At 44.1% G+C, this 15000-nt stretch overlaps 1 protein-coding gene across 1 annotated transcript in view; it reads left to right on the top strand.

Moving 5' to 3' along the window:
• COL9A3 (collagen type IX alpha 3 chain) overlaps positions 1-15000 on the top strand; it is a 73721-nt gene that overhangs the window by 25514 nt on the left and 33207 nt on the right. Inside the window, exons 11-16 of the mRNA XM_070744236.1 lie at positions 3287-3343; positions 6520-6573; positions 8652-8705; positions 8835-8888; positions 11420-11473; positions 14682-14735. Coding sequence (XP_070600337.1) covers positions 3287-3343; positions 6520-6573; positions 8652-8705; positions 8835-8888; positions 11420-11473; positions 14682-14735 — 327 coding nt within the window. The remainder of the gene's footprint in view (positions 1-3286; positions 3344-6519; positions 6574-8651; positions 8706-8834; positions 8889-11419; positions 11474-14681; positions 14736-15000) is intronic.

Genomic DNA, 15000 nt, shown 5'->3' with positions numbered 1-15000 from the left:
CAGAGGCTTCTCCTCACCTTCGGCCCTGTTTCCTCCCAGGAGATTCCTAGAGAGGCCCCACAGAGGCTTCTCCTCACCTTCGGCCCTGTTTCCTCCCAGGAGATTCCTAGAGAGGCCCCACGGAGGCTTCTCCTCACCTTCTTCAGCCCTGTTTCCTCCCAGGAGATTCCTAGAGAGGCCCCATAGAGGCTTCTCCCTGCCTTTTCCGGTTACAGTTTCAGAGGCTCAGGTTTGTAAGTGGGAAACGTTTCTTGAGAAGAGGCAAGAAAATCTCAAACACCCGGTTCTTCTCTAGAAAAGTTCGTAAGTAGAGGCGTCTTTAGGTAGAGGTACCACTGTATAAATTGCTTCTCATTTTAAAGCCCTGAGGGTTGTAGTTTGGCTCTCTGAAAATCCTTAAACTCTTAATACACCATGAACAAAGCTAAATGAAATCCACAACAATCCAATTATCTTGATTGCCTGGTGACTGAATTATTACAGGTAGTCCTCACTTACCGACAGCTCATTCGGTGATTATTTGAAATCACGTGAACACTGAAAAAGGAGATTTGCAGCTGGTCCTCAAACTTACACCCATCATCACAGCATCTCCACAGTCAAATGGTCGCAATTTGGGTGCTTAGCAAATGGCTTGCCATCACAACGGATGCAACATTGCAAGGTCATATGATCCGCCCAGTGAAGGGCTGCAATTTTTTTTACTACCAGACTGTGGGCGTGGCTTATTTTGTAGGTGTGGCTTGCCAGCCATGTGACCAGGTGGAAGTGGCTTGAGGATCATGTGACCAGGGGTGGCTTAAAAGTCATGTGACTGGCTTAAAGGTGGCCAACTTGACGTCACTCACATCAAAGGCTTGGCCTCTCCTCGCCTCAAAGAGATATTTACTATTACTGAACATCCAAAACATACTACTGTATTTAATTCTATGTATATATGCCTTATGTGTACATACATATTGCACACAGGCACACAAAAATATACATTATCTACTATATAAAGTGTATGTACACACACACGCACAGCTCTTCTAAAATTATACACATTCAACCTCATTTTCTGCGATAGGAAAAACATACCCAGAGCCCAGAATGGACGAAAAAGGAAAAAATTCAAACTTTTTCTACTGGTTCTGCGTATATGACCATATCCATAGGGGCCTATTACTGCATCCACCATTTATGATCTTCACAGCCATCTAACAATGAGCAAAATCATTGGGGAAGCTGGCAGGAAGTCACAAGTCTTGATGACATGATATCGCTCTGAATGAGTACAAGTGATTCACTTAATGGCCACAGAAATAAGCCGGCATGGTCATGTGATGTTTCACTTAACATCTGTGCTGCTTAGCAATAGAGCTGCCAGTTTCCAATTGAGATGAGGAAGCAGGGATGGGCTCCTACGGGTACGGTCAGGTACGCAGAAGCGGTAGAAAGAAATTTGATTTGACCGTTCCCTGTAGGCTGCGCACGCCTGTGCCAGCGCCCCCCAAAACGCCCCCCCGCCCACCCTTTTCCAAGGGCGCACACGGAGCATAGTTCCCTCTAAGCTGAGCAGTGAGCAATCGCTCACTTAAAAATCATCATCAACTCAGAGTTTTCCAAACCTGCCCAGAAGCCGAGAGGGAAAGAGTGAGAGGGAAGGAGAGAGAGAGGAAGAGAGAGAAACAGATAGAAAAAAGAGAGGAAGGAAAAGAGAAAGAAAAAGAATGGGAGTAAGGAAGAGAGAAAGAAAATCAAAATCTAGTTTGAAACTAGCTCAACTATTTAAGTGGCATTTTGATATTGATAGAGTTGCCCTATTATGAGCTCACTGTTATAGACACACAGTACAGTATTTTATTTTGAAATTCTCTGAGGCAAAACAGGGTGGGTTCGCGGAGAGGGGCGGCATACAAATCTAAATAATAAATAAATAAATAAATAAATAAATAAATAAATAAATAAATAAATTTGTTTGTTTGTTTGTTTGCTTGCTTGCTTGCTTGCTTGTTTATTTGTTTATTTATTTGTTTATTTATTTGTTTATTTTATTTTTATTTTTTTTATTTATTATTTCTGTGCCGCCCAGTCCCGAAGGGACTGCCGCTCAGACACTATACTTTTCCGCCCCCCCCCCCAAAAAATTAGAGGGAACACTGACACGGAGTCGAGGCCACCCCCACTCCCCCCGTGCCTCTAGCCCCCTCGCGCCCCTAGCTACTCACCGCTGCCCCCGCCCGATGCGCCTCTCTCCTCCGCTTCCCGCCTTGGGGCGCAGCTCCTCCAGCAGCGGGAATGCCCGTCCCGCCGCTCTCACAGTCCCTTCACTGAGAGCGCTTTCGTCCTGGGCTCTCAGCGAGGGGGCTGCAGGAGAGGCGGGGCAGGCGTTCTCACAGCGGGGGGCCGGCGAAGGTGATTTTCAATGTCGAGCGTGCGGACCGGCACGTGCTTTCCCCATCCAACTGCCAGCACGCTCGGAACATTCAAAGTTAGAAAAACCTTCGACGGGTATATTTTTCCTATTGCAGTAAATGTCATTAAATGTATATAATTTTAGAAGAGCTATGCATGTGTATGTATGTGTACATACACGTACACTTTATATAGTAGATACATATTTTTGTGTGCCTGTGTGTAATATGTACATACATAGAATTAATTTGGACATTCAGAAATAGTAAATCAATAGGGAAATTATATTTCTTTGAGGTGAGGAGAGGCCAGGCATCCAAACCAAAACCCTTGATGTGAGTGACGTCAAGTTGGCCGCCTTTGAGCCAGTCACATGACCTTTAAGCCACCCCTGGTCACATGACCGTCAAGCCATTCCCACTTGGTCACATAGCCAGCAAGCCACACCCACAAAATGAGCCAGTCCGTCAGTATGGTAGTAAAAAAATTTGTAGCCCTTCACTGTCAGAAAGGAATCACTGTCAGGAGGTTTTTAATCTACTGATAAAAAGATGACTGTCTTCAGCAGTGGCTGTTATTTTTTCCAACCAGTGCACTGTGTGAGCATTACAACATTTCATGCCCGTGCACACCTCCAACATGATTTTGCTTCCGCGCATGCACAGAGGGATGATTTTCTTTCTGTGCATGCTCAGAGAGCTGAAAATCGCCGAAAATTAGGAGAAAAAAGATGGCAGCATGCACAGACCAACAAAGACAGATCAGAATAGTTGTGCCAAAATTGCACGATTGGAGGGCCACTACTAGAGCAACACACCAGGATCCCACTTCTGGTCATGAGGATTATTTTATAACTCTGGTATTAATTTCTGGTTTGTTTGGAATATAGTGTCCATCCCTCTGTCCGCCGGGCCTTCCAGGACCACCGGGAATACCAGGATTCAAGGTATGGAAGACTTTTTAATTCAAATTATGATTCCCTGATATATATTATGTTGTGGTTGGCTCTGGCCCAGCTCCTGCCCCAAGGAATGTGAAGGTGGATGCAGGGGAAACATCAACATGTCATAGGCCTGTTTTATTGCCGTCAAAGTCAGGTAGTGTAGTTTCCTCCAACAAAGAAGAAGGTGGGGGTGACTTGGAAGAGGGGAGCTTGGCACACAGCCAACAAAGCCAATCTCCATTATTTTCAGTTGATTCAGATGAGGAAGTGTTAGACCCACGCAGGCTCAGACTTATGCATCGAAGAGACCAATTGAGGAAATATTACAGGAAATAAGAGAGGCCACCTGTGTTTGGGTGGGGCTCCAGTAATTAGAGCTGCTGATATAAATATCAGCGTGCTGGCTTGGGCCATTGTGGAAGATTATCTGATTGTTGTTCTTCAGGACTGTGTCTTGCTGTTGGTTGATTTTTCACGACTTTGAAACCAAAGCAGAGCAAAGTGTGTGTGTTTCACTTTGTGGAAGAAAAAGGGCTGAGATGTTTCTTCACAGCTGCTAGCTAAGTACTTAAAGACTGATTAAGGGGATTGTATAGTCTACAAGGTTGTTTTGGGATGACTGCTCTTTGCAATACAAAAAGGGTGCTTTGTTTCTTTTGAATTTTTGTGATAAAGAACATTGTTTTTTAACTTACAAGTGTGTGTGTGTCTGAAATTTGTACCCTTGAATTTTCGGGAGACTCATACCATAGAGCCCAGCAGAACAATATTATAAAGTGTTGGTAATGACCCATAGTATATGTAAAGTATATATAGTATATATATAAAATGTTGGTAATGACCTATAAAGCCCTACATGGTATCGGGCTAGATTACTTGCAGGACCGCCTTCTGCCATATGAGTCCCACAGAGTCGGCCTTCTCCAGGTCCCGTCAACCAGAAAATGTTGCTTGGTGGGGCCTAGGGGAAGAGCCTTCTCTGTGGGGGGGCCAGCTCCCTGGAATCAGCTCCCCCCAGAGATTCACACTGCCCCCACCCTTCTCGTCTTCTCAGTTATGTCACCAGGCTTGGGGCGATTAGATCTTGGCCCCCTGGCAGATGAATGTTATGTATGGCTGAAGTCTGAATGAGTACGATTGATTTTTAATATATTATATTTGAATATATAATTCAAATATGCCTTACAAGGCAAAGGCTGCAAGTTCAAATCCCAGTGAGAGAGTATGGCTAGCTGATGAGGCCAGAATAAGACCGAAATAGATCTATCCTAGTCTCCCTTAATTTTCAAAATTCAGCAAAAACATATGACATATATTTAATTATATATATAAAATATAGACATCTAGTTCAATTAATTGGATTTAGCCATTGTATTTTATTGTTCTTTATTTCATGTTGTAAGCCAGCCCAAGTCCTTGGAGAGGGGGGCATATAAATCAATCAATCAATCAAACAAACAAACAACAAAGAAATAAATAAATATTATTTGTCTGGGAAATCTTTATCAATTGCTAATGGGTCATAAGCAGGCATCTGTCTGTCAGTCCTGTCTCAGCTTGACCCTTTAAGCAATCCTAAACTCCATTTATTGAGAAAGGTATAGTTTACTGAACGTCAAATAGAATAAAGCAAAGCCAGAATTGAAGTTCATGTGCCAAAGTTTTTGGTACAAGGGGCAGATTAAGGATGTCAGGATTAAGCAATATCCTTAGGTAATATCTCAATGCAGAAGGAAGGATTCTGAAGAGAATGCTGAGTCATTCTGAGTGAATTAAGCATGCAGCAACCTGATTGGATGATAAGTATTTGAATATGCAAGAGCTCTATTTATTGCTCTCTCTTCTCTCTGATTTCTGATCCTGCTCTGTGTGAAGTGTGCTCTGGTTTCCGTGCTCTGAAGTTCCTATTGCTTTATTGTTGGTTCCTGTGAGTTACTTTAATTGAGATAGTTGTAGTGATACTAGTGAGATACTAGTATGGTGTATGTATAGTAAAGATAAAAAATAGAGAGTAGTGTAAATAAGAAGTAAATATGTTTTTCCAAGACTTACTACTGCTGCTGTGTTTCATTGAAGACTTCAACCAAACTCCGTATCTATTGGTCTGTGGCTGGCTGATTGGGCTGGTTAGCTGCTTGGGCTGGCTATGACACTACCATCCCACTACTATCTTGATCACATCCAGCGACGGCCTGCTATTTTTGGCACTACCGGTGCGCCCTCCATACCCGGCAGCATGAGATTCGGCTTCTGCGTATGCGTAGCAAGCCAAATCTTGTATTAAAACATTCATGTGGGTGAGATTTTGGCGTTTGTCAAGAATCATGAGGTACAACACTCAATGATTGTCATAGGGGTCAAATAAGCGATGATGAAACAATCAATATTAATAAAAATCTTAAGGATACAGCACAAGCAACAAGTTACAGTCATACAGTCACAAGTGGGAGGAAATGGATGATAGGAATGATGAGGAAAACCTAGTAGTAATAGTAGTGCAGACTTAGCAAATTGTTTGACAGTGCTGAGGGAAATATTTGTTTAGCAGAGTGATGGTATTCAGGAAAAAAAACTGTTCTTGCTGTGCAGTGCTCTGTAGTGACATCTTGAGGCTAGAAGTTGAAACAGTTTATGTCCAGGATGTGAGGGGTCAGTATTTTCACCGCCCTCTTTTTCACTCGTGCAGTACACAAATCCTCAATGAAAGGCAGGTTGGCAGCAATTGTTTTTCTGCAGTTCTGATTCTCCTCTGAATGTGTTGGTCGTTTTGGGTTGCAGAACCGAACCAGACAGTTATAGAGGTGCAGATGACAGACTCAATGATTCCTCTGTAGAACTGTATCAGCAGCTCCTTGGGCAGTTTGAGCTTCCTGAGTTGGCGCAGAAAGAACATTCTTTGTTGTTCTGCCCTCAGTTGTGGTTATAAGTTGAGGCCCACCTGTAATGCTGATCTAAGTAATTTAGGGAGGCCATAAAGGATGATGGTATTTCCGCCTTTTCAATCCTCTAGTTCTCAAATTTCTTCTTTGGTGATTCCACAGACATAATGATAACCTTTCTTGAGGGATGGTGTGGTGGTTCTGAACAGTTTCAGAGCTTCAGAAATGGGATTCTGATTCTTTTTGGGGGGAGGGTTTTCTTTTTAAAAAAATTCTGATTCTTTTTGCTTTTCTTTTTAGGGGCACACTGGTGAGAAAGGAGAACCAGGGGAAGTCGGCAAAGATGGAGAAAAGGTAAGGATCTTCGTTGCACTGTCAGGTTTGCTTCCAATGAAAAGGAAGTTGTGAATTGTTCTACCTACATCTGGCCTCTAAAAACATTTCCTACGAAAAGTGAGATTTTGGAAGCCACCTTCTAGGTCATCTAGACCAGAGATCTCCAACCTTGGCCGCTTTATGAGGTGTGGACTTCAATTCCCAGAATTCCTCAGCCAGCATGGCTGACTGAGGAATTCTGGGAATTGAAGTCCACACCTCATAAAGTTACCAAGGTTGGAGACCTCTGATCCAGACCAACCTCAGGCCCATGATGGCGATCCTATGGCACACATGCCAGAGGTGGCACGCAACACCCTCTCTGGGGGCACATGAGCCATCGCCTCAGTTCAACTCTGCCGCACATACACGCACGTCTCCCACCAGACAGCTGGTCTTCAGAACTCTATCACGCATACCCTGGGGTGTGCAAGGGGCCTTTCGCGCATGCACAGAGGCAGTGATGGGCTGCCAAAAAATTTACTGCCACACTGTGGGCGTGGCTTATTTTGTGGGTGTGGCTTGGTGGTCATGTGATCAGGTAGAATTGGCTTGCTGGCCATGTGACCAGGTGGTGTGCCAATCATTTGACCGGGCATGGCTTAAAGGTCATGTGACTGGGTGGGAGTGGCTTTCTGACCAAGGTAAGTTTTCAAATAGGTACTTGGACTTTTTTTCAGTTGATTAAGTCACAGTATTTGAAGAGCCACAAAAAGGACAAATGATCGACAGCATTATTTGTTGAGGAGCACAGTAACATTTTAAGGTTTTGTCCTGAGCCCACAAGGCTCAGTAGGATAACAGATTAGGCAAGTAGCTCAATTTTCTTTCATTGCTATAAAAGTTCAGCTCTAGATAATGATTAAAACAATTCAAGCGTTAATGGGTAAAAACATACTGCTTCATTATTTCCTATTTTAAAAGTAATTAAGGATCATACTAAGGCACTAGAGAAGGAAGGGCAATTAAAAAAACCTATTGTGTTCAATAAATAGTGCATAAACTTACTACCCCCACCCTGCCCCAGCCCATTACTGCACAGGGAGTATAGAGTGCATATGAGGGGGGCTGCATATTTATTTATTTATTTATTTATTTATTTATTTATTTATTTATTTATTTATTTATTCATTCATTCATTCATTCATTCATTCATTCATTCATTCATTCATTCATTCATTCATTCATTCATTCATTGGATTTGTATGCCGCTCCTCTCCATAGACTCAGGGCAGCTAACAACAGTAATAAAAACAGCATATAAACAATCCAATCTTTAAAAAGTTAAAAACCATTATTATAAAACCAAACATACATACAGACATACCATGCATAAAATTGTAAAGGCCTAGGGGGAAAGAGTATCTCAGTTCCCCCATGTCTGGCAGAAGAGGTGGGTTTTAAGAAGCTTACGAAAGGCAAGGAGGGTGGGGGCAATTCTAATCTCTGGGGGGAGTTGCTTCCAGAGGGCCGGGGCCGCCACAGAGAAGGCTCTTCCCCTGGTTCCCGCCAAGCAACATTGTTTAGTTGACACGACCCGGAGAAGACCCACTCTGTGGGACCTAACCAGTCGCTGGGATTCGTGCGGCAGAAGGCGGTCCCTGAGATAATCTGGTCCGGTGCCATGAAGGGCTTTATAGGTCATAACCAACACTTTGAATTGTGACCAGAAACTGATCGGCAACCAATGCAGACTGCGGAGTGTTGGAGTAACATGGGAATATTTGGGAAAGCCCATGATTGCTCTCGCAGCTGCATTCTGCACGACCTGAAGTTTCCGAACACATACATACATCAGGGGAGTGCATGAAGAGGGGGGGCACATGCATTGCATTTTGGGTGTTTGGGCACACATGTATTTGCACACACACTTTGGAAAATCAGGACAGAAAAGGTTAGCCATCAGTGCCCTGTACCATTTGTGACCAGGGTCTGTCCAGCATCTTCTAGAAAGCCTCCAGTGATGGGGCACCGGCATCTTCTGAAGGCAGCTTCTTCTTGGAGAACTCTTGAACAACTCTCATCATAAACTCTTTTTTCATTAATATTTTTTTCAGGGCTCACGAGGACTGCCAGGCCCAGCAGGGCCTTCTGGCAACATTGGATTGCAGGTAGAACAAGCTGATTTTTTAAAAAAATTAAAAAAATATGTATTACTTTAAAAGTAATAAAAGCAGAACCGAAATCTCATGAATTAATAAATCAGCCATGCTTTGCCTTGAATCGATCCTCTTTTTCAGGGTCCCCGGGGATTAATTGGAGAAGTTGGGCCCATCGGTCTTATTGGAGACAGGGTAAGTTGGACACCATCCTTAATCTCTCTGTGTTTACTTGACCAAACTTGCTTGCAAAAGATATTTGGTTACTTGGACAGAAACCACAGGTGCCCCCAACATGACTAACGTTGAGTTTGCCATGCCCACCCTGGCCCCCCGAGGTCAAACATAACCATGATGTGAAGTACATTGATACCTCGTCTTACCAACCCCTCGTCATGCAAACTTTTTGAGATACAAACCCGGGGTTTAAGATTTTTTTGTCTCTTCTTCCAAACTATTTTTCACCTTACAAACCCAAACCCGCCGCCACTGGGATGCTCCGCCTCCAGAGTTCTGTTGTTATTATTATTATTATTATTATTATTATTATTATTATTATTATTTTATTATTATTTATTGGATTTGTATGCCGCCCCTCTCCGCAGACTCGGGGTGGCTAACAACAGTAGTAAAACAACATGAACAATCCAATTAATAAAAACAACTAAAAAACCCTTATTATAAAAACCAAACATACACACAAACATTTGCCAGCGAAGCGCCCGTTTTTGCGCTGCTGGGATTCCCCTGAGGCTCCCCTCCATGGGAAACCCCACCTCAGGACTTCTGTATTTTTGCGATGCTGGCAATGGAAATCCAGAGGTGGGGTTTCCCAGCGAGGGGAGCCTCAGCGAAATTGCAGCATCACAAAAACACGGACGTCCGGAGGTGGGGTTTTGAGGATTTCCATGTTTTTGCGATGCTGCAATTTCGCTGAGGCTCCCCTCGCTGGGAAACCCCACCTACGGACTTCCAGTGCCAGCGAAGCACCCATTTTTGTGCTGCTGGGATTCCCCTGCAACATCACAAAAACACAGAAGTCCGGAGATGGGGTTTCCCATGGAGGGAACCCTCAGGTGAATCCCAGCAGCGCAAAAACGGGCGCTTCGGCTGGCAAAAGGGGTGAGTTTTGGGCTTGCATGCATTAATCGCTTTTCCATTGATTCCTATGGGAAACATTGTTTCGTCTTACAAACTTTTCACCTTACAAACCTTGTCCTGGAACCAATTAAGTTCGTAAGACAAGGTATCACTGTATTGGGCTGCAGCATGGATGGTCTGGTACGCCGTCCTTGGTAGGAAAAATGGAGATATGCATGCATCTCCACATCCCTGATGCATGCACACATGCACCAGCGCAAGATTCGGCTTCTGCAGATGTGCAGGAAGAGAAATCTCATGCAATGGTCCTCTTGCATACCAGATTTTTGCCAATTTTTGGCATTTTTTTGTTTCCGTGCATGCGTGGAAGCAAAGAAATCACCCTAAATCAGTGAAATCCCATGTGCATGCGCATCCTTGTGTGAGATTTCACTTCCTGCACATGTGCAGAAGCCAAATCTCACACCGGCACATGCGTGCGCATGCACCAGATGCACGTGCACCCATGCCAGTTACCGGGAGCGCATCAGGAATGCCGGCGATGGGGAGCCCTTCACTGCTGATGTGGCTTTCAACGAAATCGAGTTTGACACCCTTGCCATAGACGGATCAACACAATAGGATATAAGCTGTCGTTTCAATGGTCCCTTGTCCACAGGGTCGTAATAATAATACTAATAATAATAATAATAATAATAATAATAATAATAATAATAATAATAATAATAAAAACAAACAAACAACAACAACAACAATAATAATAATAATAATAATGAAAAATCAACAGATGATCCAAAGTGCAGACTCTGTAAAGAAACAGATGAAACAATCGATCACATACTCAGCTGCTGCAAAAAGATCGCACAGACTGACTACAAGCATAGACATGATGCTGTGGCACAGATGATCCACTGTAACTTGTGCCGGAACTACCATTTACCAGTGGAAAGAACTGGTGGGATCATAAGCCTGAAAAAGTGGTCGAAAATGAGCAAGCAAAAGGCCGCTTTACTGGGATCGGCAAACATAATTCGCTGCTACATCACGCAGTCCTAGGTGCTTGGGAAGCGCCCGACTGGTGATGAAATATGAAATCCAGCATAGTGATCTCGTTTGCTGTGTTGTATTGACATAATAATAATAATAATAATAATAATAATAATAATAATAATAATAATAATAATAATAATAATAATAATAATAATAATAATGAAAATTCAACAGACGATCCAAAGTGCAGACTCTGTAAAGAAACAGATGAAACAATCGATCACATGCTCACCTGCTGCAAAAAGATCGCACAGACTGACTACAATCATAACAATAACAATAATAATAATAATTTATTAGATTTGTGTGCCGCCCCTCTCTACAGACTCGACGCGATCCCATCTCATATGAAACTTTTATATAACAAACCGCCCGAACTGTTGTGGGCGGAGTGCTACAACATGCTAAAGTTAATACTCTGAGAAATTTAGTTATATAACTATCTTGCTGGTTTGTGAAGGGGTGCTCTTATACAGGAAAGTCTATTAGAAGCTTTCTGTCTGTTGTTGATTTATGAAGGGTTTTTTCCCCTCCTGTTGGGCAAAGATTATATTGTCCTGTTTCCTTCATTCCAGGGAGACATTGGATTCAGAGGGCAGCCTGGAATGCCAGGGTCTCCAGGAAAAGCGGTAGGTTTTCATTTTATATTGCATCCCCTCCTCAAAAGGGCCCACATGACATCCAAGAAGTGACATAATAGCAGTACAGTGTTCCCTCGATTTTCGCGGGGGATGCATTCCAAGACCGCCCGCAAAAGTCGAATTTCCGCAAAGCAGAGATGCAGAAGGAAATACACTATTTTTGGCTATGAACAGTGTCACAAGCCTTCCCTTACCACTTTAAACCCCTAAATTACAATTTCCCATTCCCTTAGCAACCATTTAGATTATTGCTCACCATGTTTATTTATTAAAGTTTATTTTTAAAATAGATTATTAAAGGCGGATGAAAGTTTGGCGAAAATAGTCCCTCTGCCAGAAAGTAAGCCCTCCCCCTGAAAATAATCCCTCCCCCTGAAAGTAAGCCCTCCCCCTGAAAATAATCCCTACCCCTGAAAGTAAGCCCTCCCCCTGAAAATAATCCCTCACCTTAAAAATAATCCCTCCCCCTGAAAATAATCCCTCCTCTGAAAATAACCCACCCCTGAAAATAGTCCCTCTGCCAGAAAGTAAGCCCTCCCCCTGAAAGTACGCCCTCCCCCTGAAAGTAAGCCCTCCCCCTGAAAGTAAGCCCTCCCCCTGAAAGTAAGCCCTCCCCCTGAAAATAGTCCATCTCCCTGAAAGTAAGCCCTCCCCCTGAAAATAATCCCTCCCATTGAAAGTAAGCCCTCCCCCTGAAAATAATCCCTTCCCCTGAAAGTAAGCCCTCCCCCTGAAAATAATCCCTCACCCTAAAAATAATCCCTCCCCCTGAAAATAATCCCTCCTCCGAAAATAAGTCCTCCCCTGAAAATAGTCCCTCTGCCAGAAAATAGTCCCTCTGCCAGAAAGTAAGCCCTCCCCCTGAAAATAATCCCTCACCCTAAAAATAATCCCTCCCCCTGAAAGTAAGCCCTCCCCCTGAAAATAGTCCCTCTGCCAGAAAGTAAGCCCTCCCCCTGAAAGTAAGCCCTCCCCCTGAAAGTAAGCCCTCCCCCTGAAAGTAAGCCCTCCCCCTGAAAGTAAGCCCTCCCCCTGAAAGTAAGCCCTCCCCCTGAAAATAGTCCCTCTCCCTGAAAGTAAGCCCTCCCCCTGAAAATAGTCCCTCCGCCAGAAAGTAAGCCCTCCCCCTGAAAATAATCCCTCCCATTGAAAGTAAGCCCTCCCCCTGAAAATAATCCCTTCCCCTGAAAGTAAGCCCTCCCCCTGAAAATAATCCCTACCCCTGAAAGTAAGCCCTCCCCCTGAAAATAATCCCTCACCCTAAAAATAATCCCTCCCCCTGAAAATAATCCCTCCTCCGAAAATAAGTCCTCCCCTGAAAATAGTCCCTCTGCCAGAAAATAGTCCCTCTGCCAGAAAGTAAGCCCTCCCCCTGAAAATAATCCCTCACCCTAAAAATAATCCCTCCCCCTGAAAGTAAGCCCTCCCCCTGAAAATAGTCCCTCTCCCTGAAAGTAAGCCCTCCCCTGAAAATAATCCCTCCCCCTGAAAGTAAGCCCTCCCCCTGAAAATAATCCCTACCCCTGAAAGTAAGCCCTCCCCCTGAAAATAATCCCTCCCCCTGAAAGTAAGCCCTCCCCCTGAAAATAATCCCTACCCCTGAAAGTAAGCCCTCCCCCTGAAAATAATCCCTCACCTTAAAAATAATCCCTCCCCCTGAAAATAATCCCTCCTCTGAAAATAACCCACCCCTGAAAATAGTCCCTCTGCCAGAAAGTAAGCCCTCCCCCTGAAAGTACGCCCTCCCCCTGAAAGTAAGCCCTCCCCCTGAAAGTAAGCCCTCCCCCTGAAAGTAAGCCCTCCCCCTGAAAATAGTCCATCTCCCTGAAAGTAAGCCCTCCCCCTGAAAATAATCCCTCCCATTGAAAGTAAGCCCTCCCCCTGAAAATAATCCCTTCCCCTGAAAGTAAGCCCTCCCCCTGAAAATAATCCCTCACCCTAAAAATAATCCCTCCCCCTGAAAATAATCCCTCCTCCGAAAATAAGTCCTCCCCTGAAAATAGTCCCTCTGCCAGAAAATAGTCCCTCTGCCAGAAAGTAAGCCCTCCCCCTGAAAATAATCCCTCACCCTAAAAATAATCCCTCCCCCTGAAAGTAAGCCCTCCCCCTGAAAATAGTCCCTCTGCCAGAAAGTAAGCCCTCCCCCTGAAAGTAAGCCCTCCCCCTGAAAGTAAGCCCTCCCCCTGAAAGTAAGCCCTCCCCCTGAAAGTAAGCCCTCCCCCTGAAAGTAAGCCCTCCCCCTGAAAATAGTCCCTCTCCCTGAAAGTAAGCCCTCCCCCTGAAAATAGTCCCTCCGCCAGAAAGTAAGCCCTCCCCCTGAAAATAATCCCTCCCATTGAAAGTAAGCCCTCCCCCTGAAAATAATCCCTTCCCCTGAAAGTAAGCCCTCCCCCTGAAAATAATCCCTACCCCTGAAAGTAAGCCCTCCCCCTGAAAATAATCCCTCACCCTAAAAATAATCCCTCCCCCTGAAAATAATCCCTCCTCCGAAAATAAGTCCTCCCCTGAAAATAGTCCCTCTGCCAGAAAATAGTCCCTCTGCCAGAAAGTAAGCCCTCCCCCTGAAAATAATCCCTCACCCTAAAAATAATCCCTCCCCCTGAAAGTAAGCCCTCCCCCTGAAAATAGTCCCTCTCCCTGAAAGTAAGCCCTCCCCTGAAAATAATCCCTCTCCCTGAAAGTAAGCCCTCCCCCTGAAAATAGTCCCTCCACCAGAAAGTAAGCCCTCCCCCTGAAAATAATCCCTCCCATTGAAAGTAAGCCCTCCCCCTGAAAATAATCCCTCCCCCTGAAAGTAAGCCCTCCCCCTGAAAATAATCCCTCCCCCTGAAAGTAAGCCCTCTCCCTGAAAATAGTCCCTCCGCCAGAAAGTAAGCCCTCCCCCTGAAAATAATCCCTCCCCCTGAAAATAATCCCTCCCCCTAAAAGTAAGCCCTCCTCCGAAAATAAGCCCTCCCCGGTCAATATCATTTTTCTCTGGTTAAGGTTAGGAAGACAGAGATATAAATCAGGTAAGACGGCAAGAGGATCCCCATCTTGCTCCACACCCCCCAAAATAATAAGACTTCTCCGAAAATAAGGCTAAGCACTTATTTCGGAGTTGAAAAAATATATAAGACCTGGTCTTCTTTTGGGGTGAAACTCGGTACTGGGGAGAAAGAGGTGATGTGTAATGGATTCTGTTTAATCATTTCAGGGCTCCCGTGGTGATAGAGGCCATCAAGGTTTTCGAGGTCCAAAGGGTGATGCAGTAAGTGTTATTCCCAATTTCCATGGGTGTTGTTGTCGTTTAAAATGGTCTGTGTTATATACAAGTTACTTGTTTTAGGGATAAGGTAGTCCTCGACTTACAATAGTTTATTGATTGATTGATTGATTGATTTTAATTGGATTTGTATGCGGCCCCTCTCCGAGGACTCGGGATGGCTCACAGCATGTACAAAGACACAATAATACAATAAATCCAATTAACATACATAAAAATAATCTTTAAAAATTCTAATTTTAAAAACTTT

This window comes from Erythrolamprus reginae, chromosome 3 (genome assembly GCF_031021105.1).
Source record: "Erythrolamprus reginae isolate rEryReg1 chromosome 3, rEryReg1.hap1, whole genome shotgun sequence".
Taxonomy (NCBI): Eukaryota; Metazoa; Chordata; class Lepidosauria; order Squamata; family Dipsadidae; genus Erythrolamprus; species Erythrolamprus reginae.
The sequence above is the reverse complement of the archived record's forward strand: the minus strand, read 5'-3'. Positions and strand labels throughout refer to the sequence as shown.